Source organism: Ammodytes marinus, assembly GCF_949987685.1.
Source record: "Ammodytes marinus genome assembly, chromosome: 5".
In the NCBI taxonomy this organism is placed as follows: domain Eukaryota; kingdom Metazoa; phylum Chordata; class Actinopteri; order Uranoscopiformes; family Ammodytidae; genus Ammodytes; species Ammodytes marinus.
The window spans coordinates 23443856-23467689 of NC_137234.1; the positions used below are offsets into that span (position 1 = coordinate 23443856).

The window sequence follows — 23834 nt, forward strand, 5'->3', positions numbered from 1 at the left end:
GACAATGATTTTTAGCTGAACATTTATTTTTATTTTTTGGGGCTTTCTTTTGATAGATTTCAAGTACAACGAGGAAACATGGGGGGAGAGAGGGGAATGGACACACAATTGAACCGACTGGAATTGAACTGGCAACTTTATAATTGTATGGCATATGTGTAAATGTCAGGGTTGTCTGCTTGTCAAGAACTACTGTCTTGTTGTGCTCTTATTAGAGGAGGCTGTAGTGTTTTTGTGACACAGGTCAAGCTCACAGGGAAATACCCATTACTTAAAGGTGAAGTAAGCGGTTTATTTATGTTAATATAAGTGTAAAATCGCTTTATTCATACAGTGATCACTTTCATAATGTGCGCGTTTCATAAAGCCGATCTCTCAGTCGGCCGCTTTGCATGTAATCGGCAAATAAACTTATTGTAATATCCCGAAATTTTTATCCAATCAGAAGAGAGAACGCTACAAACCGACACGCGTCTCACTCATGTATAGTATATACACTCCATGGTCTCACTGCCGGTGCACGCCAGAGCAACAGATAGGTGAATGTGTTTGCGCCTACAATGGCAGAGCAGGTAAAAATCCTTCCCAATGTCTGTTTTGATGGTTTTTATCATGTTTTATCACACTTTTGGATCTGAGATGATGCTGGATAACTTGCTGCTTGAAGACCGCAGTGCATTAATGTGGTGACGTAGGGACGAGCGAGGGGACTGCTAACTGCAGTAACTGACAGGAAGTTAGCTAAAAGAACCATTCCGCTTACAGCACCTTTAAGCGAACTATGCAGGAATTGGGTTAGGTGGTGGCCTTGGTATTGTAGGGAAATTAAACTGTTTGCTTTTTGAGGATGTGAGGAACAGGTTTTAAAAAGTCTGAGAAATGAATGTACTGTCGGGAAATGCCCAAAGATCCCTATCTGAAGGAGAGATGTTGAGTTGGGTTGCACCTACTTTGTGTAGCTATTAGACTAATATATATAAGTGGACAACAGGATCTTATTTTGGAAAGGTGTCACAAACAAACATAACTTTGTGATAAGGCATATTTTACGTCTCCACTTAACAATAAAGCTTGTGGCAACGTCTGTGTGTGTTTTCGAAGATGTTGTCCATGTTGTGACCTGTTTGCAGTCGCTTCTTTCATTTTGGTTCACCATCCACAGCGTTTGCGTGTCGTGAAAACACAACAAAGTCACAATAAGTATGTGGCAAATTTGAATCCATGTTTCAAGTCTGGACAAGTTACACATCATACACCAGTTCGACCTTTATCAGAGGGGTTTGACAATCTCATGTCTCCAGTATGGATGGGAGGGATCAACACATGGTGCTGCGATCGGATCATTTGTCACACTGCCTGGCTATTTTTCCCTTTTTTTTACACCCCTGTTTTGTCTACTGTATATCAGTCCATTTTATTCTGCCGGTAACAGCTTCTCTAACTTAAATTATTATTATTATTATTTTAACATTTGATCCCTTTGCTACAGAAACATAAATCCCAGCTCGTCATTTCAGTTGAAGCAGTAACAACAGCAGAATGGTAGCAAGTTATGATAGATAGTTATTGCGTGACTTTGTTCAATCATTTAATAGACACTATGGAAACTGTCAACAGGCTGACTGCCAAAAGAAGAAGAGTCAATGACAATGTTTACTCTGCAGGCCCACATGTTATTTTATAGACCTGCTTCCACCATAAAGGAAGTTGATCCGCATGAAACACATGCGAGGGTGCAATAACAAATCCATGCCTCTCTTTCCTGTGTTTGTTTCTCAGTTGCTATATCGCCTTAGAGACACAAAGTGTTAACAACAAGAATATCATTGCACTTAGATGACCAGCTTACTCAAGTCAACATAGCGGGTATTAAACCCCCCCGACATCGGCAACACTACATGTACCTGTTCAAATATGAATTCAAAACTCACCTTTTCAAATTTGCATACCCCTCCTGATCATCCCTTCCCATTTCACCATATCACAATCATCCATTGCCCACTTTATTTTAACTGTTTTTAATTCAATTGATTTTATTGTATATTTCTCTGATTGTACGGTGTCCTTGAGAGTTGTGAAAGGCGCCTTTAAATAAAATGTAGGCCTATTATTATTATTATTATTATTATTATTATTATTATTATTATTATTATTATTATTATTATTATTATTATTATTATTATTATTATTATTATTATTATTATTAAAACAGGAAAGCAGCAACCTGTTCTCCTTTAACGCATACCATGTGTTTACTTGTACATAAACTATAATGAACCCAGCAACCCATTCAGTAGCATGCAGCTTCCGTGCTGCTGAGGGAACAGCTTGCAGAGTTGGTGATCAAGCATCATGATTAAGCACCAACTGCGAGAAAACTCTCGGTGTGTTCAGTCCAATTCAGCCTTGCGCTGATTAAACTCATCAGGGCCCCTTATGCTGCGCACCAACTGCTATCTGAGATAGGCCTACACAATTGTTTTCACACAATGATTTAATTGCTGGACATATGGCCTGCAATGAAAGAGCAGGGCTTTGAAAGGAGTAAATAATTGGGGGCTACGTGAGCATAAACAATAAATAACAAATTTACATTGTCTTTTCGACATTCTGCAAGAAAAAAGATTAATTGAATGTCTCAGGTCTAATTCGTGCAGTGCCCATCACTGCCGCCGCGTGACGCTGTGCCATACAACACAACACCACGCTACATAGAGACAGTGCATGAAATAGGCCACGCCCATGGCCACGCCCATCGTGGGGGAAAACATTGAACAGCGTTCCGTTCACTTTGTATTGAAGGAGACCTGTCTTCTGCAAACAAACTTAATTAAAACTTAATCAAACATCCATTTAACGAAAAAACGTTACTTTCTTTAAAGCCACGACTCTTGTCTGTCTATACGAGCTGTTTTTGTGAAAAATAATTGAGTAATTTTCAATATTGAGGTGTTTTTGTCCGGTCAGACCCATCGTGGGGGAAACCGTTGAACACCGTTACGTTCACTTTGTATTGAAGGAGACCCGTCTTCTGCAAACACACGTAATTAAAACTTATTCAAACATCCATTTAACAAAAACACGTTACTTTCTTTAAAGCCACGACTCTTGTCTGTCCATACGAGCTGTTTTTGTGAAAAATGATTGAGTAATTTTAGATATTGAGGTGTTTTTTCCCGTCCGACCTGGCTAGCCTACAGCAGAAGGCTAACATTAGCCTAGCATAAAGCATACATTAGTTAAGAGTTTTGTCTCGATATGGAAAATTACTCAATCAATTTTCACAAAAACAGCTCGTATAGACAGACAAGAGTCGTGGCTTTAGAGTATGTAACGTGTATTTGTGAAAGGCATGTCGTATTACGTTTTTATTAAGTTTGTTTGCCGAATACGAGTGTCATTCAATAGAAAGTGAACGGGGCGCTGTGAATTGTTTTCCCCCACGATGGGCGTGGCCTCAGATTATGACGCGTTATGCACTGTCTCTATAGACAAACAGTAGAAGAAGAAAACAGTTTCATAATAAAACGTCACATCCTCTGACCGCTGCTAAAGGTAACACATTTCTCAACGCAAATCTCTTTATACTAGATTACTCCTTACATAGTGACAGCTCTCTGTCAAAAGTAAATGATATTAATCAAGGTAAATCGAGAGGTGAAATCACACAAAGCACCTTAGTGGTTTAGCGGTATTGCTGTTGTTTCTTTTAGCTAGCTAGCAAGCTATTCCTAGCATGTTTTTTTCAAATAAAAAGCCGGTGTTCATTCAATAAGACTTTTATTTTGAAATTATGTATTTATTTGGCTTATCGTGTCTTTCAATTAGGCGTGTTAAGTTAAACACTGAGGTGTGTTGGTATGCTTTTGATCGAGCTATCAGATTGTGATTGCCTACACCAGAGTCACTAGTTGTGAATGATATTTCAGCTTTTCTCTCACCCCTATAAACATCTGACCCCAGCTGTGCAGACTAGAGTAGGCCTATCCTCTGTTAAGGAGCTTTTGTTATGAAGTCAAGGCTAAGATAAATAAACCACGGGGTAGGATAGTCCCTGTGTCTTGAAGATTAATTTACAAGTTGCTTTGCGTAGATATAATCACTATTACATACAAAAACAGCCTTTTTTAAAATAACAAAAGAAGGATTAGGAGTCATGATTAAATGTCTGTAGTATCACTACTGTGTGTTGTGAATATAACACCTGTCTCCTGTCCAGAATGATGCTGCGGTTCATGCGAAGACTGGCCTTACAAGGCATCAGCACAACTAGTGCAAATGCTTGATTACTTAAAACTACTACTCAGCATCACTGCGACTGTCTGCTCATAGTCATTATCCAGATGCCTTTGCTTTTCAGAGTTGAAGCTAGTTTAAGTTAGTTTACGTTTTTTAATAGAACATGTGAGAAAAAAAAAAATTAGAATAAATAGATTAACAATTATAATTTTTAAGCGATTTCCTTATCTAATGTTAGACGTATTGCCAATTTGATGTATATTCATGCAAATGTTAATCACTCATTGTTAATACACCCACTCATTTACATAATACACACTTTATGTGCATTTGTAGTTTTGCTTAGTAGTTGTGTTAGCTGCCTGATTGGATGTCACCCACTGCAGTTCCTTCTTCTCTCACTCCATTAGGGGATCGACCTCAGGACTTTGCAGGGATCAATGTTGCGTTTGATTTCAAAATCCCTGTGCCTCCGGTGCCAACGTGTCACATCTCTACCTCTAACCCTAAGGCCATGTGCAACACTGAGCTCAGCAGAGAACCAGCAGACCGTGGAGGCTCTGTATGATCTCTCTGTGGACATCCAGAAGGTCCGCAAACTCAATGGCTGGGTCCTGCACCAGAGCCCTGCCTACACCAAGGAGGTAGCTGACCTGCTGAGGGACATGGGGGCTTCGGGCTCCATCATTGCTAGGATCCTAACGGTTTACCCCGAGTCGGTGCTCTGTCATCCGGAGCAGATGCGGGCTCAGAGGGAGCTGTGGATGTCCGTGTGTCCCAACCAGAAGGATCTGGTGGCTATCATTGAGAATTTCCCCGCGTCATTCTTCACCTCCTCCAGCCACCATGACAACCAGCAGGACAACATTGCCTTCTTCCAGAGCTTGAACCTCAACAAGCGAATCATCACCAAGCTCATGGCCAGCGCTCCCCAGAGCTTCAGTCGGCCAGTGGAGCAGAACCAGGTGATGGTGAGCACCCTGCAGCAGGCCTACACGGAGCTGGGCGGGGAGGAGGCCAACATGAAGATCTGGCTTCAGAAGCTGCTGACCCAGAACCCCTTTGTTCTCCTCAAGCCCCCCGAGGTGCTGAGAGAGAACCTGCTGTTCCTGCGTGAAAAGGGCTTCAGCACGTTGGAGCTCCTCCGCCTCCTCTCCAAACTCAGGGGCTTTGTCACTGAGCTCAACCCAGACAGCATGCGCCGCACCCTGGCCTTCTCCCAGAAGGCCATGGGCTGCTCCGAGGGAGAGCTGCGCGACATGGTCCTCAAGTGCCCAGCTCTGCTCTACTACCCAGAGGCTACCCTGTCTGAGCGCATCACGGGCCTACTCGCCGCCGGCATCAGCGTCTCTCAAATCATAGAGACTCCCACCGTGTTGGAGCTGACCACGCAGATAGTGAACTACCGCTTGGAGCTACTGAGGGCGCGCGGTTACGACATAAGGACAGGTAGCCTGGACGTCCTTAATGGAACCAAGAAAGACTTTGAGACGAGCCAAGGGAAACTGCAGCTACGCAGAGAGAGACCACTTTTTAACCCCGTGGCCCCTTTAAGAACAGACGACTGACAGAGGCTGTATGGATGGACTCATGCAAGTGAATTAAAGCTAAGACTGGATGCCTATTGTTCTTGTGATTATTTATATAATGTCAGTATCACATTGAGTCTAAAGGTGCACACACTGCATTATTATCAGATGTTTACCCCTGTAGTTTATCTGGACAAATTACAATAATGCCAGTTGAACTTGACGGTGAAGATGCATGGCTCATATTCCGCAGGAAAAGTTACAGTGAATAGAATTAGTTTTGACTCCCTTTCTCAAGTGCCGGAATGTTGAAACAAAATGCATGAAATGTATCATATTCAATGTAACACTTAGTAGAAGTTCAGACCAAAGGGAACACCTGTGAGTCTGGTAGAATTACACACGAAAATTAGCACACTTTTTACTGCAGTGGAATTGATGTTGTAAGAGATGAGGATGGTTAATGGTTATGTGACATATTCCCAGAGTGATATCAGACAGGGAGACAAATGCAATGGCATCACGATGAGCTAATAGTATATTAGCAAAGATTGAGTTCCTTTCCAAATACATTTATTAAACCTTATTTACAAGTTACCTCATTGCAATGACTCCACATAGAAACACCTTGCGGCATAAGTGCGCAAAGGACAGACAGCGCTGACTCGTCCATCAAATGAATTACGCGGTGTAACCGAGGACAAACGAGGCTCTTAAAACCATTTTATTTACAGACTGTGCCACTGTTTCATTTTCACACAATGTTCTTGGCAGCGCAACTGTTCCCCTCGGGGAGGAAATCTAACTGTGTCTCTGATTTTTTTTTATTGTTACTTTACAGATGGGGACACTTTATTATGAGCTATTTCAGCACAGAAATGTCGCTTTGTTATCATTCCAAAGGAGTTCTAATGCGCCCACACTGCGAAATAAAAGAAGTGAAAGCAACGTGAAGATTCTTTTGATTTGGATTGGAAAGTGGTTTATTTGAACACACTCTACAGTATTTATTTAAACAGCATTTGAGATTCAAGTCAAGGCAATTATGCAAAATAGATTTCCCATTAATTCCTGCCTCGTCAGAATCAGAGTTTGTTTTATTTCCAGGTACGTCACTACATAAAACATAGTACACAGCACATAGAATTAATCTAATATATCTTATACATTAACAACTTCCACTTCCCATCTGCTGTTGCCAGAATCACTCAGCATGGCTCCGTCGTCATGGCGATGGCCACTGGGCAGATGATGGGGAAAGTGAGTGCATCTGGTAATGAATTTGAGCTCAGCAGATGGATGCTTGACTAGTGCTCATTTTCAAACCATTCACTACATGGACATCCACCTGCGGGGCAGCAATAGCACAGTGAGTACACTGCTACTAATCAGTGACCTTTGCTTTTAATTCGTCATGTTCCAATATTGTATCTTTCGGTGGTGATGAGTTAAAAAGGACCCGGTGTTAATCCGGATGTATCAGGGCCAGGCGGATGAGACTAGGCCTCAGGTGTGTGAAATGCAAGTCACCTCCATTTTTCACCCCAAGGTGCTCCTGTCCTCTGCCACGTCCTCCCGCCCAATGGTCTTGAGTTACACTGACAAGCCAAAGAGGTTAATAAGAGGGAGTATAAATTGTCTGGTTTCATTTCAAAACATGACACTGGGTTGATATTAGCCACGCTTAACATATTTATTTTATGGGTGGTGGTACCTCGCCAGGAACAGATGACATCTGCAATTAAATGCTATGATTTTCCATTTGAACCCAGAGCATGGACGACCACTGCTGCAGTAAATGTTCCTTATTTAAAGTCGGAGGCTCAGGTCCTGGGTTTGTCTTTTTTTAGGAGGATAAACATCAAACAGAGATAATGTAGTGGAAAATAAACTGTGTTTGTGAACTAAACTTTCCTTTACGACTAAAAAATAATCTGGTGTTCACCACAAAGGAAATTTACAATATACTTAAACATTCCCATTTGGTTTCACAACATACTATTTTCAAGCCTTAAAAACATATTTCTTTTCTATTGTTGTTGCTCTTCTGTTTCTAGACTGGGATACCTCCAGTGTACACTCGGCTCAATCTTTCTCTTCCAAACTTCAACATAAAGTCTGTTTTCTGTTATTGTTTGTCTCTCAAAAAATGACTCCTACCTGCATTCGAATGAAGAACACAGATGAACTATACACATAAATGTGACATTGATGGATTCTAGATGCACAAAGGTACATAACTTTCTATATTGAGGGTTGCATCTGTCACTTTGTCGTTTAAAGCCTTCATTTATTCATTCACAACGATACTTGTCCTTGAAACTCAGAATACTGCTTCCTTTTGACATCTAAAACAGGGATTAATAGCCCATTGTCACCAAAGTAAAAACACTTAAGTGTCACTAATAATAAGACTGATGGCTAGAGGCGCCATGGTTTGACTTTAAATGGCTGATGTTGGTAATCAAACAGTGGCTGGTGATTTTGCAGAAATGGGATGCAGTGCCATGCCTCTACAATGGGTTCAGATTTGAGAGCATGCCCACCGGATGAGGTTCTCAGACGATTGTTGTCTATCTGACCTGAGGGGAAGGAGAATTCCATGAAAGTTCAAGTGAGAGATTACTTTAAAAAGGAAGCTGCAGTGTTTTCACTTGATCCATTTACATTGTCAGTTGATTTGTAGACCACAAGTTCAATGCGCAAAGTACAATTTCTTATTGAGGATTAAATATTCCTGCCCTCCTTGTGAATGTGTTTTTTTTCTTGTTACATATCCCTTTTCCTGTTTGTCTTTAAATCCTTTTAATTGATTCTGCAAAACAGCTGCTGTGACCATTAGGTTTGTATTACATTATTATCACAAGAACATGAAACCACTACCCAATGAATAGAGAGCTTTCCGAGGCAGTTTACGCTCCAATGTAAGTAACAAGTGCCTGTGGATGTGTTGACGGCATAAATGTAGATTTTAACATTAAACTGCTTCCATCTAGTGGCAAAAAGAAGCACTTGCAACCAAGTGGAGGAGGAATATTTTATTTAAAATACCAAAAACAAAATCCTCCTTATTAAAATTGTACATTTGATGAATTTTCATTAATAAGCTCTTAAATTCACACACAAGAACAACCAAACAGTAAAAAACCTTTGTGAATAAATGTATTACAAGATGTAACATTTCTCCACATCTATCTAGCTGTCCGGGTGAATATTTCACTTGTCACTTCTAAACTGGAATGTGTCATGTTGGCTTGGAAAAGGCCCGGATCTACTGTGCTGCCATGTGCTGTCGCTGACTGACACACAGACGAGCATATTCTTCTGAGCAGCTGCCATGATAGTTACTGAGGAGGATGAAATGGTGACGCTGACAAGTGATGAGGTGACAGGCAGAGGGGTTGCAAGGGAATGGGTTCTTATACTAAAAGTGATCAGTATACTCTGCCCTTAGAAAAAATTACATACATTATTAAGGGCAAGGAGTCACTCTTTAATAACACATGGGGTCCGTTTATAAGTTTTCTGGAGAGGAGAGACATAGCACATATGATAGAAGAACCTGGGGATGAATAAATTGCCCTCTGCAACGCTCACGTGACTATATGATGAATACTAGTTTGTAATGTGATTTTACTTGTATTCCCCGACCGCAACATTAGAAATACTACAGGACTTATTGTTTGTCTGTTATATACTTTTGGTTTTGTTTGTTAGACGCCTGAATTGAGGGGTCTCACGTTATTTTTATTTTCTTTATTTAAATCTTGTTGTACTTGTGATATATACTGGATATATATATATTTTTTTCTCTTATATCTTTTTTGTTATGTCCTACACCTTGGTGCTAATATAGGGTACAAACCTGCTGATTAATGTGTAAGACTTTGTATGTGCAAAATGTTAAAAATCAATAAATACAATGTTGGAAAAAAAGTGATCAGTATATCCCATCAAGCAGCAGCGATGGTGGGAAACAATTCTGACAGCAAATACACAGAAGAACCTGGTAGACAAACTGGGGCGCTGTTAAAGTGAACAGTGTTTCAAGTCTTCCATGGACATATTCATAAGTATAAATATAAAGTCGTTTTTAAAGCTGAGCGGAAAAACTCAGTGACTATTATATATAAAGAGCGTTGACAACATTTCTCGATTCCCTCTATTACTTGTCTTCAATCTCTCTTGAATACTTGGCATTTATACTTAATTCCGTTCTCCTCTTGAATTCCACTCGGTACGCCAGCAAAACTTGTTTGGATACAAAAGAGAAAAGTTTTTGTGAGTTCATTGAAAGGCAGTTAAATATAAGAATTAACTTGACATACTGGATGAAAACTGTAGTGATAGACATTTACATAAAAACATTTACTAATTTCCCATTCAAATTCAGTGCAATTGAACATTGCTCTTCAAAATGATGTCACAGCAACTAGTCATGGTGATGTCAGCAAATCCTTTTGAGTGTTTAGACACTATTTAAGTCAATGACGATACAGTCCCATGCATACTGTAGTGCTGATGTTTGCTTTGAAACAAAAAGGCAAAGATTGCTTTGTTTCAAATGGAAAGGCTTGGTTTGGCAACTGGTTTTGACTGTATTCCGGTGTTTAAAGCATAAGACATGGCCGCTCAAAATACCCCGCACTTTAATGAGCAGAGGATGAGATAAACTTGTACCTTTCTTGTAGTTTAAAGATTCCTCTGTCAAACTCCGGGAAGAAAACGTCACAGTCAAAGTCTGCCATGACGTCTGTCAGGTAAACCAAGTCACACCACACGTGCTCCAACCCTTCCTAATCACAAACAAGAAGCAGCAGGGATTCAGGTAAACTGGTTGTTCAGTGTGTAATTCAGCAGATAGTTAAAACAAAATAAATCTAAACTGCACAAGACAACTTAGCAGCATAATGTTGGCTACATATCATGGCACTGACAATTCAACAGTTTACCAACCCTGCAAATGTGAGATCATTGTTAGGTTAAATTGACACTGAACAACAAGCTGTAGCTATTTCATTAGCTTCACTTGTTTATGGTTTGAGTTAGTGTGTACATATGTGAAGAGCGCATGATCTTGTAAAGGCCACGCACATAAAAACAAAAAAGTTTTTCAATTATTCTGTCTGGTTAAACCTGCTTGAAGTTGGGCGGAGCTGGGAGTTCTGGGCGGATGCCAATTCCATGTGTATGCATACAAGTCATAAAGATAGAGGTTGCACTCTAACTGGTGCAAGAATGCTAAAAGGAGATTTAGGTGGATGTAAATCAAGGCCTATTCCTGAATTATTTTCAGCTTATTGAAATTTAGACCACACCCAGATCAGGTGATACAACAGCAAGCGAGGCCTAAACACATGTTGAGGGAACACTGGTTGGTTTCTGGGCCTTGGGACAGACTGGAATGTCTAATCATTTTTGTCAAAGGGTCCTTAAACTATCCTTTCATGTTCTCTGCCTTTTTTCTTTCAGCAGGCTTCAATGAGGTGCTTGCACCAGTATTACCTTGTAGACCTGAACCCCACCAATAACCCAGATGGTCTCAATCAGATCAGCCAGTGGGGGCTGCGCAGCCAAGCGGACCGCACTGTCAAAGTCTGAACGCAAGAAGTGGGCACAATCCGGAGGGGTGCTGTGAGAGGAGAAACGTGCCGTATATTGGAATTACTAAATGACAATGGAACCCTAGGATTTATTAACTGGATGACCACAAATATCTTGCTACACTTGTTGATGTAGATTTTTGAGTGTGATACAGAGAGAGAGATAGAGAGAGCACTCACGTCAATGTCTTAGACAGCACCACACTCAGAGTGTTTGCCAGTGGGAACATATTTTCTGGATTGGAGAACCAGTTCTTTCTACCCCAGATCAACATGTTCATTTTCCCTGTAAATAGAAATAATAAAATCATTTGAAACTATAAGCCACATCTTATTCATTGTGGTTCTCATATATCTTCTTATGACACACATAATACAGACTTGGTTTCAAAACGCTTAAAGTTTGGAGTGATTTGTGGCAGTACCAAAGCGGGAAAAATAGGGGTGGGTGATACAGATAAAGTCCTCTATCACAGTAGGCTATATGTCATTTTTTTATATTGATTAGATACTGAAGTAAATTTTCTGAAATTATCATTTGTTTGAAGATGAAGTAACCATATAGAAATGTCCCTTCATGGCTAAGGGAGTTAGATACCCGAACTTCCTTTTGTAAATCCAATATTGCCATGTATCAGTTCTACTCATTGATTGGTAATGACACAGTAATATTAAAGTGATATCTGCATTGGTATAAGCTACAAGGGAACACGTTTGATTGTTGACAGATTTCTCTGCGATTAAATATCATCATTGACCAACCTCACTGTCAAGCTGACCAATATGGCAGTGTCATATTCACTTCAACCAGCTATTCCCTGATTTTATAACGATTCTCTACAATTGTATCAAGTTGTTGTTGCAATAAAATTTATTTGAAAGGATACCTGGTCTTGACACCCTCGTGATAGTGTCCAGAAAGTACTGGAACTCCGATCTGTAAGAGTCACAATATTCAACATTAAGTTAAGTTTCTGTTCTGATCAGTTTCATAATCACCAGGATATTAACTATTATTACAAAATATTATTTTGTAATTTGTCACTTAGAAATACACACTTGCTTTTTACTGCTCCTTTTTTCATTGTACCATCCACCACTAGACTAGTCACTACATAGCATGTCATTCTTCTTTGATCCAACAAAGTAAGCATTACTCACACATCGCTTAGGGCTTTCTGATAGGCTATATTTTTTGTATTGACTGAGGAAATCTTTTCTCTCAGCTTGTTTCAATGGCTTTACAAACTTTTCCTCTTAACTTTACAAAGGAGGCGGTAGGCTAGAGGAAACGTCAGTCAAAAGCTATAGCCTACAAACAGGGATAAGACAAAGCCATGTTATGTTTGATGACTAAAGGTTGATTGATTGACAGGTCATATTCCACACATGTAGCTCTTTAGTATTCAAACATAGGTTACAGGTAGTCTAATATTAACACATTTAGTCAACATCTCATATAGGCCTATACCAATAGGTTACCATCTTTAGTAATACGCTGGTTGAAAGCACTTAAGCGACCTCATCCCATTGGTTTCCCCTCTTACGGTAAATTCCAGGGCATGTGTCCATCTTTCCCGATCCCCATGCCATTGCAAGCTGCAACTATGAGGCGAACAGGTTTCTTCGATACTTTGTCCCGACTCGTTTCCATCTCCGACAGGCAGTCAACGCAGCGACCAGACAGGAGGCACAGGATCTGCAACACGCACCGAATCTCTATGGTTTGGAGACAATTTATCCACAACTCAGCCCAGCTATCACCGCCCACCGGTCCGCGGCTGCTATTGGATACGGTGGAGCGACTGTAGTAGGGCATCTCGATTCTCGAAAATTGATTTGCTGGCTTTAGGCAGCCCAGAGCGTGCACACACAGCATGCAACGTGTATCGCCCACGAGGCATAGCCTACCTTGGCCATTACACACAATTGATTATATTTCTGTTAAGCCTGTTTTCAACTTCATCAAACTGTTTGCAAACTAGGCTACGGTCAGGAGTCAGGACTTACAAGACACAGTCTATAGACTGAAGCCTGGAGAAGGCGTTCCCCTGACAAAGGGCTTTAAAATACTCGGTTAACTTTAGAAGTTTAGAATCAATAAACAATAAGGTGGGTAATTAAATAAATGAACACCGATCAAGTGTTCAAAAGAGGTTGAGAATTTTTCCTACTATACAATCATAGTGAAATATCTGTATGGTAAGAGTATAAAAGGTCCAGGGCCAATAAAAAGGAGCATAACTCACTGGACTTTCTCCTGTTTTATTTTTTAAACAGCTTAGAGATCAAAACACATCTCTATCACGGTCTCTATACATCGATCCAAATTGAGCAACATTTGAACAATTGAACACAACATGACTTATTAATGAAATTCATAAAAGTATTCAACCCTACAGGCAATATAGTGCAAATATATATATATAAAAAAAGATAAATCACATGGATACAACAAAAGACTTGTCTTTTATTGTCATTTCAATAGTAGGAATTTGGTCATTCTTTACAAAAATAATGAGATTTAAGATTACATGGGAAACAAAATGTATTCACAGTAGAACTTTTGCATTTTGGTAACACAATATTTACAATAGGAGTTGACACCCCATGACATAATATACAAAAGTTGGAAATCAAAAACAAATATTTACAAAATGTATGAAGGCCTGTTTTATCGTCAAACCAGACAGTCTTGCTTTTAACATCATTCCAGTCCTAAATCTTTAGGAAGAACATTTTCACATTATGTACACACACACAACAGTGCAACGTCATATTCTTGATATGAACAATTTCGGGGCTAGTTTTGCCGGAAAGATGCAATTGTCTTTTATCCGGGTCATGTTATGTCAGTTCTATTAGTGGGTCAGGGTGTCAGCTCTATTCAACAAATCTTCCCAAAGTCTCAGATGGGAATCAGATTTCAGATGTAGACCCTTTTACATTTAAAAAAAGGTGTTGACTCTAAAGCAGTCATGTATAAGCAAAATGTTCAGTTCACTATCTATGCTTTTAACTTTTCCGGCGGACTGCATAACTGATGGAAAGATGGCGTTTTTCCTCCCGACACAATTTCATACATGTCCTGATCTGTCTGATGAGGGGGGGAACAAAGGTGTGGGTCAACATGATGAGTAGAGTCTTTACTTGGACAGTCACACAACGTATTGGAAGACACCATATGGCTTCACAGCACCCTGATGTGAAGTCTCTGTAGATCAATGTTACTGTTCTGTTAACAGGGCTCTTTCTCTTCCATGTTTGTACCTTTCTTGGTCATTACACCTTTCTGGAAACCAAGACTTGTAAACAGTTTACCGTCCCGTCCATCTTCTGAGATTACAAGATGACGATTCAGCAGACAAAAAGTTCCAGCTGAATCCATTGTCTCTTCTATGGTTGTTTGTTACGGTTACCACCGTGTGTGAGCAGAGAGTCCTGCTGAAGAGGATGCTACCCAGATGATACAGGTCCACTAAGGAACCCTTTGTATTGTACATTGTGCAGTGAACACTATGTGCTCTGCTTCCAGGATTTACAGCTGCTTTGGAGTGGAGCCTCTTCATGGCGCCGCTTGTGTGTGAACCGTCCTCGTTCTGTGTTAAAACATGAAACACAGAAAGTGTGTCAAGAGATTGTCAATTAGATATAAAAAAAAAACACTCTCAAACCAAGAATTAAACAGTCAAGCTATATATTCAAATACACTTCAGCTTAAGACACATCTCAAATCACATCTGATCATTGGGTCAATGATCATAAGCATACCGCCAATTGTATATCATTCCCAAGATCTATAGATTTAGAGTCGTATAAGTGAGGTCAATTTAGTGGGGTTAGGTTAAATGAGGGGGTAGTCTTTTAAAAACTACTTCATACTCTAGCTCCTTATCTTAGTGCTATCTCACGCAGATATGTGTTCAGGCAACTGTACTTTAACAAAAAAATGTTAACAAATGGCAATGTTAACCATCCAGCCTACATACCTGTTTGATACGTTCCCTCCTGTGTGGAGGGGTTTTCAAAGGAGCCTCCTGGACATTGACTTGTCCCTGTGCCAACTCCTCTGATGTTACTGCCATTTGCACCATTGTTGGAATTGGCAGATACTGCTGCCAACATGCCTGCAGAGAAATGAAAGCCAAACCAAACATTTTACATTTACCCAAAACAAAAAAATGGTTCTTTAGCCCAGGAGCAATCTGTAGCGAAGGAATATTTTTTGAACTTCGGGCTGACGATTGACCAAAATAATTGTAACGTTCTGGTCTGAGGTGTAAGAGTCCTCTGATACTAACTATACACCAATGCTTTAACCCTGCATTGCCTAAAGGGGCGTATAAATACTGAAACACAATGCCAAAATCTAGAACACTGGGGTTTGGCCGAGACAAGTTGACAAGTTGATGTGCGTGGATATTAATTGCAAAAAAAACCACTTTAAACATAATTCATCTGAGAACTTTTTTTATCTGTATATAAACAGGTAGCATTCCAAATGTAAAAGAAATAAATAAAAATGATGGCATGAATATGTGTGAGTTTGATGTAATCAGTATCTGGGTCATGTCCCTACCCAGTCCTCTGTAGCTTGAAAGTTGCTGGTAAATTTGCTTCATCCTCTCTATGTTGACGCGGCTGGCCTCAGCGTGGTTCACCATGGGCTTGGGGTAGTGGACTCCTATGATGCACTTGGCTGCCTTTTGCACCTCCATTGGGGCATTCCAAGGATCATAGATGTATTTGGCTGGAAAGCCCTTCAATTTGGGCAAATAACGCCTAGGAGCAGAGAATAAAAAGGATAAAGACATATGTGGAACACAGAAAGTGTGTGGACATAAGGTAAAATAGACTAATGTAGCACAACATACATTTTTGAGAACCTTTTCTGAGATGTAACACACATGTGCCATAATAGATTTGATAATTTTCAGCTCTTAATAATACAAAGGGTATAGCGTCATACAAAATAATCCCTCTCAATGATCACTTACTTGTGTCCCACTAGAATGTGTGGTGGTGTGTTTATCTGCAGATGATAATTATATTCATGTGATGCAGATGAAAGTACTGACTTACCGTATGAAATCGCCATTGGGGTCCGTGCGTCGTCCAAATCCCACAGGGCAGTAGCAGTGGAAAAACTGCTGGAAAAAAGAACTGCAGGAAAGCCACATCCAGCTGCCAGCATTTACACTCCAGTCTGCATCTATGAGCAACTCTTCAAACACCTGTATATGACACACAATGACAATGCATGGTAGTTAGAGGCATCAGGACAGCATCTAATGACCTTAATTTATTCATTTTCTTTGAATTACCTTTCCAACTGTGGTGACTGATGACAATTTTGAGCGTTATAATTGAAGTATTCTCACCTTGGTGCCTTCCTCCCAGCTGATCCAGAGGTCTCCTCTTGTGAGGAAGCAGGCCACAGCGTGCCTCGCCAAATGATGGATCCAGCCCTCCTGCCTCAGCTGGGTCATAATGGCGTCGATCCAGGGGAAGCCCGTCTGTCCCTCGGCCCACTTGGCCAGCGCCTCTGGGTTTCGGTCCCAAGGGATCTGCACACACACAGGGTTTCCCTCCATCTTGTCAAAGCTTGAGTTGTTGGTGGCTGTCGCGTAGAAGAATTCCCTCCACAACAGCTGGCCATACAAGGAAAGCGGTGGGGTGCTGTTCTTTTTGACCTGATGAGATGGGAGCACACAAAAGGGAACAAGATTACCATCACATGACAACCAGCATTTCTCCAATCTTTTAGAATTGTAATTGAAAAAATGGCTAAGAGAAAGTTTCTAGGTGAAACTTAATCATGACTTAATTGTGTTTGTATTGTTGATGTCCGGTCCATGGTCATTCTTACCTTCTTGTAGAGATCAGTAAGTTTGAAGTAGAAGAGCCGACAGGAGAGACATCCAAAGCGCAGGTAGGGGCTGAGGCCCGTGGGACTGGCCAGCAGGGAGTTGGCATTCATTCGTGGACGCTCAAAGTTTGCCACCCATGCCTGGTAAAAAGACAACTAGTCAGTTTCTACAAAATAATTCAACTGTGACTGCTTAATAAATGACAGTTTTAAAAAAAAACAATGACAATGTTAATGGTGTAGTAGCCAACAACTGGTGAAGTTTATCACATGGAGCGAGAAGAATAAATAGCATCTTGTCACAGTGTGGTTTAGTCTTAATCATTAGATTTAAATGTGGTGAGGTTAATTGGGTTTCTGTTGATTAATCTAAAATGTTCTCAGACTATCAATTCTTGCTTTCTAGTTATGATGAAATGAATCAATGAAACATTTACCAGATCTGGGCTCATTTGGACTGTTTAGTAAATGCATTTTTACCTTCCTCTCCAGATGCCGCTCTAGCCTCATGAGGGCTTCTGTTTCTCCGCCTGGCCATACTGCTGTGGTCAAGCCCTCCGTCTCAAAACCTGAAAGGGCACAAAGAACAAGGAAAGATTCAGAAAGGGTTCAATGTGGCGTGAGTACCACGACTGGTGTATCAATTCACACAACAGACACAAACTAAAGAAAAATGAACATACCAAGCTCTTCCAGGCTGGGCACCCCAAACTTGTCATCATGGTCGTGACTGATGGGTGTGGCACATTTTTCTAGAACCTGGAGTGTGATGGTCTCTGCAGGCAGCTCCACAGCGTCCATTTGGCCAATGAGGGCCTGGAAGCGCTTGTACGAGATAGGAGCCTGTCCATCGTTCAGTTCTACGATCCTTTAGGACAGAAGAATGTGAACGGGATCGACGTAAATCTTCAGGCACGCAAAACCCAGAGCAGGCAGTGACAATCCATTTTGGTTTCAACCAGGCTCATTACAATGGGATGTAATCTGTTTAAGCAACAACGTTATGGACACTCACTTGGCCAGATCGTAGAGGGTGTGTGAAGTCTGCACATTGACTTCTACCTTCGCCTCGCTGGCTAGCTTTTGGATGGCAGCATCACGTTCCTTGCCAAATGGCTCAGAGTCATACTCGTAAGACAAACGGTTGATCTGCCATTCCTGAGGAAGAAAGAAAGAGACGCACACACTTTTTAGTCATGTAAGCTGCTGTTTATTCTGTAAAATCTGTGCAAGTAAAAGATGAAAAAAAAGTATAAATAAAAATACTACTACTAAGTTTAAGGTTTTTTTCAGCAAGGCTAAGCTTAACAGTGCCTCCTTTGCTCACTTCTGTCTCTCCTACCTTAAATAGACGAGGGAAGACATCTGTAGGTTGGCCCCGTATGACAAACAAGCGGGAGTTGAGTTTGCGTAGGCTGGCGTCCAAGTCCTCTAAACAACTCAACAAAAACCTGGAATGAAACAGACAGAACGGTCAAATAATTGATTATAGAGATGAGACAACCCCCTGCCAGAAACCATAGTTACCCTTACTATCGTTTCAACAAAGTCCCAGTGGCTGAGCATTATACCAACGGCAAATAAAGTCATAAAATCTGAACGATGTGGATGTAGTGTGTGTACATAGTAAATGAGGTGCGGTAGCTGACTACGGAGGGTGTATTGGGGGTTTGATGTGTGTACAATATAGGTCAAATCTGTCAGGATGTGATGTAATAAATAATGACCATAACAACAACACACTGACCCACTTCCCTAACCCCTCCATTCAGGGCGGATACACATGGCGACAACCCTTGTAAACATTTGTAAACACACAATAGAGACAATTACTGTATTTAATTACCGAAAAATGCCACATAACAAATAGTGCTAAAAAATTGTTACTACGTGCAATCTTACATTATGAATTTATTTTTTTATCCTTGAGAGATCAATTGAAGGGTGACCCTCATTTGCAATGACGTCAAGTAAAAATGAGCTCAATGATGCATCCTAGTTTTTTGACATTTGAAAGACAAACATATAGTGGAAACATATAATACCCTATAGTGAAATGATTTGAGGCCACAATAGAGTAGTACAGTGATAACTGTTATTTACAGTAACATGAAAATATGGCATTTCTCTACAGACAGGCATGTGGTCAAATCAGTGGAAGTGGGAGATAATCAGAAGGAGTTTAATTATGGTTCACTTGATTTTTGAAGTCCAGTAAGTTGTGATATATACACTGGGCTATTATGTTAAGCCCTCTGCCCAACTAACACTCCCAATCTCTCAATCACATCTTGCAAGTTCTAACATCCAGTCCAATCCCTTACCTCCACCTGTTGATGCCCACATTGGAGGAGCCTGCGAACCAAGGGTCCAGGATGTAGATGCAGCGCAGGGTGTCTGCTCCTCGGATGGAGTCCCTTAGAGACGGGTTGTCGTGCAGCCGCAGTCCCTTTCGGAACCAGTGGATGGTGTTGACCACCATTTTATCTGCGTTTTCTACTTAACTCCGATAGGGGCAAACAGAAGGCAGGAGAGGGGTCCCAAAACAACTAGAGAAAAACACCCACTTGTGTAGTTTTGGTAGAAAAAATAGCCAAGTGTCCAGTCAAATCCAGGATCGTAGTATTTTTTAGTCCGGTCACTGTAGTCGTTAGGAAGCGTTACAAAGGTTTGTCTTGTCTCTAACCTTGCTCCATAAATCTGTCCACAGAGTTGAGTCTCCTGACAAGCGGTGGCGTCATGTGTGTGCAGAAGGTAAATGCAGCAGACACAGTTTTAAACGCCGAATACCCCAATTAGCAGCACAGACGAAATGGCCACATTTCAAGCAGTATAACTTACGAAATATAACGTTTTGAGCCAGCAACGATGTTTAAATTGGCTTGTTTTCGTTACCGATGTCGTTGGTGAAGCCCGTGTTACACAAGACACGCAGTTCACGAAAAGTAGAAATGCGCAGATATGTCCGGCTCGTTTCCACATGCAATGCAGCAAAGGTAACGCAGAGTCCACCTTACCAACACGTTCAAAATAAATAGTATATATTTTGTAAAAGCCCTGGTAGACTGAACTAGTTGACAGAGCAAGACGTCGTCTCTGTATGGTAACAACATCAACACCCACAGGAATACGTCAGGGAAAGGAGCGCTGTGATTGGTCTGGAAGATGTCAGGATGTGCTGTTATCATGGCTGTTATACAACTTTCCCCCTGTCACGTTTACGTAACGTGCTTATTGCCCCCGTTTACATGTCCCCCTAAAGTTATTTAAAATTGTCTAAACGTCTATGTTCAGTCGTATTCTCTTACAACTTTTGGTCATAGTTCACATTTGGAGAGCAGATATAGAGAAAACGCCCTTAAACCAGCTAAACAAAGAGGATTTGGATTGTGTTATATAATGTGGCCTAGATAGCAGAGTGAAGTACCCGGATGAGCACATGCGAGCCCTTTGGAATTAGGTGTGCTCGATTTGTCGCACAGAACGCACCGCAGACATTGACACTTTGCGTTTGGTATAGTACAGCCAGTCCCGCCCACTCTTCAATCTGTGCACACAGTGTGATAGTAAGTAACGATAATACACAGCCGTTTACCTGTAACCAAGCACGATTGCCGTTTTCTGCTTGTTATAATCTATTACAAGGCTTTACCAATCTACATGTCTACAAACACAAACAGCTGCCATACCATGCTTGATAATTATAATAATACAACAACAACAACAAAAACACCGGTGCCTTAAATTGTCTATGTTACCTGTCACATTGATTGAGTTTATCATTGGAAATGAGTAGCCTACCTTCTTGATTTTATGATTTTATGATTTGAGATAGTAATTGGCCTATAGTGAATAAGAGAAGGTCAGCTTCAATGGGAAACAATCGTGAACAATGGCCTACACTACAGAAAGCATGCAAGTGTGGTTTTGCTAGTGGACTCTAGATGGCAGTCATACCCAGGTTCTCTTTTTCAAAGCTACTGTATCAATAGCCTACCATCAATACAAAACTAAAAATGTACTCTTTTTTAAATTATTTTATTTTTAAACTTCACTTAATGTTTTCTCAACATAAACAATATTTATTTGTCTTTATTCTTTTCAAAGTTTGTATTTGCTTTGATTAAAGCCGCAATGACTGACTATGACAAAGAGTGCGATAGATAGATAGATGTATAGATAGATAGATAGATAGATAGATAGATAGATAGATAGATAGATAGATAGATAGATAGATAGATAGATAGATAGATGGACATTTGCGGGGCTGTACTTGGTTTGTGCTTTATGGGTTTAAACTATAAAGCCTTTGCTACAAAATCACCTTTTTTCATCTGACATGCTACTCCTTCTAATTTGAATTAGACAGTCCCTTGGCTGGAACGGCTAATAAGCACTCAACACAGACATTTAATTATGATATTCAATTATCGTAGGACTACAAAAGACCTTCAAGGAGTTTTATAACCCAATTTAGCTACTTTCATTTGCACAATAATTAATCCTCCAAGAACCGAAAGTGCCCAGCATCACAGCCTTCTTTTCTGCCACTAAGTATGTAGCTCTCGGAGCAATGAATGGGTGTAATATGAGTAAAATCAAATTACTGTTATAAGGCCAGGTTTCCCTTATCCCCCCCCCCCCCCCCCCACTGTTCCAAAATGAAAGGATAAATTAAAAAAAACAGTGAAAAGGAGACAGCCCCGATTTCATATTACTTTAGTGTTACCATGTAAACATCTGTTCAATGATCAAACTCCTTCGTGAATTTTCTCTACTTATGCCATCTATTGCAGTATGTCCGTCCTGGGAGAGGGATCCCTTACTCTGTCGACTCTCCCTGAGCTTTCTCAATTTTTTTTATTCCCGGTAAAGGATTTTTTACTGGGAGTTTTTTGTCAGCCGAGCTAAGGGTGTAAGGGCAGGGTGTCATATTGTATTGAATGTAAAGCCCACTGAGGCAAATGTCTATGTGTGATATAGGGCTATACAAATAAAAATTATTTGGTTATGTGTGTGACAGTCTCCCACATTGTGTGGCAATGCAGGTCGAAGAGAACATGAGGTAACCTGGCTCATCCATCTTGTCCAAGTCAGCCTTCACCATCTGCCTGATTTCTCATGGATATGGAGCTCCACAATCCGCACTACACCCTTTTCTCTGCTGTATAGACTTTGCAGTAAGGTATGTAGTGTTTGCACCTTTCAGAGAGAGTCTAAACATTTATGATCTTTATAAGTTGATTTGGGAGAATCATGTTCATACTGCACTGCCCCCCCCCCCCCCGATTTGTGACCTTCAGAATCTTAACAGTTTGTCTTTTTTCCCCATCTATTGAGATATGGGACACACTACTCATTTTGACTTGTCATAGTGGAATCGCGGGTGTTACTAAAAGCATTAACAGTAGCTCTGTGTTATTCAAGTTTCAATAGATGGAATTCTGTCATCATTTAATTTACAATGTACACCTTTTCCCACTTGTGACATGTCAATGAAAAAAGTCTAACCCCAGTAAAATACAACAGACACAATTGTCATAGAATTTCTGTATCACAAAGCAATTCAAGCATTTTTGCAAAATTAAAAAAATAAAAAAATAAACAGAGGTTTGATTGCACAACAGCAGGGTTCACTGTTGCACCATGAAGATGTCCAACCGACTGTCAACTACAGAAGCTACAATGTCAGTGCATCTCAGATGCAGCCACACAGAACTGTGAGCCATCTCCAGTTCATGAAGTCATTGTTTTTTAGTTATTTTTTTATCAGTTTAGATTATTTCCTCCACTTTTACAGTAATTGGCGGTGCACTGGTTTGGTCAGTATCATAGAAAGAATGCAGTTATTTCCAGTAAATTTAACTTAAAACATGTACCTCCCGCTGTTTGAGAATACCGAATATCTCTACCACCTTTCAAATTGCACTTGCACATCTGTCCAGCATGGCTTTCATTTAAGGTGGACTAGATGCCACGATTTTAGGGTGGAAAAAAACGAAATGGCTTGGATAGACCCTGTGAGTGATCCCAGCAAATGACCTTGAAAGTAATTCAGATCTCATCAATGAAATCTCCTCCCGAGGAACAGAGGAGGATTCATTATGCATTCAATCTATTATTAATGGTCTTGAGTCATGTTACGAGCAGACTTGGGCCCTCAGAAAATATCTGAACATCCTCTGGAGGACTTGTCCTTTAAACATAGTGATATAAAAGCAGATTTTTCTTTAGAACGTAATTTATTAGTTAAAGCAATTTCTGTCTTTTACAGTTTACTTTTACACAAAGCATTTGACTGGATTGCTTCATTAACGCTATTCCAAAGTTTTAAGAAACTAAGTTGTCCCACAAGTTGGCCATAGTCAATAACACAAGCGCCGTGCTTAATTTTTAAGTGGCATTTTTATTATAAAGTCGAATCATGGGCTCCATCAGTGACTTTTAAGCGACCCAATTAAAGCTCGTTGCTGCTTTCTCCCGATAGTCAATTGGTTGAGACTGAGGGTGTTCTCCACGGCCCCGCCTCCATCTGACAGGCATTGCGCTGCTACAGCACAGTGTGACTGTTGATGCACTGGAGTGACATACTAC

The 23834-nt window shown here is 40.5% G+C and overlaps 3 protein-coding genes across 3 annotated transcripts; 1 reads left to right on the top strand and 2 right to left on the bottom strand.

Moving 5' to 3' along the window:
- The first annotated feature begins 3431 nt into the window (after positions 1-3431).
- On the top strand, positions 3432-6665 carry mterf2 (mitochondrial transcription termination factor 2). Its single transcript, XM_080027482.1, has 2 exons — positions 3432-3555; positions 4650-6665. The coding sequence occupies exon 2, from the start codon at positions 4680-4682 to the stop codon at positions 5805-5807; it is 1128 nt and encodes a 375-aa protein (XP_079883608.1). The 5' UTR covers positions 3432-3555; positions 4650-4679; the 3' UTR covers positions 5808-6665.
- A 2196-nt stretch (positions 6666-8861) lies between these two features.
- On the bottom strand, positions 8862-13063 carry LOC307250731 (dihydrofolate reductase). The gene is made up of 6 exons (XM_080027901.1): positions 12919-13063; positions 12259-12308; positions 11552-11657; positions 11274-11400; positions 10449-10564; positions 8862-10019 (listed from the first exon to the last, which is right to left on the bottom strand). Exons 1-6 carry the CDS (start codon positions 13023-13025, stop codon positions 9944-9946), a joined length of 582 nt encoding a protein of 193 aa, XP_079884027.1. The 5' UTR covers positions 13026-13063; the 3' UTR covers positions 8862-9943.
- Positions 13064-13648: 585 nt separating this feature from the next.
- Positions 13649-20356, bottom strand: cry1b (cryptochrome circadian regulator 1b). Its single transcript, XM_080027134.1, has 11 exons — positions 19565-20356; positions 18583-18691; positions 18256-18398; positions 17924-18108; positions 17721-17809; positions 17241-17381; positions 16753-17064; positions 16454-16605; positions 15951-16153; positions 15361-15498; positions 13649-14970 (listed from the first exon to the last, which is right to left on the bottom strand). The coding sequence occupies exons 1-11, from the start codon at positions 19720-19722 to the stop codon at positions 14888-14890; spliced, it is 1713 nt and encodes a 570-aa protein (XP_079883260.1). The 5' UTR covers positions 19723-20356; the 3' UTR covers positions 13649-14887.
- Positions 20357-23834: the final 3478 nt, after the last annotated feature.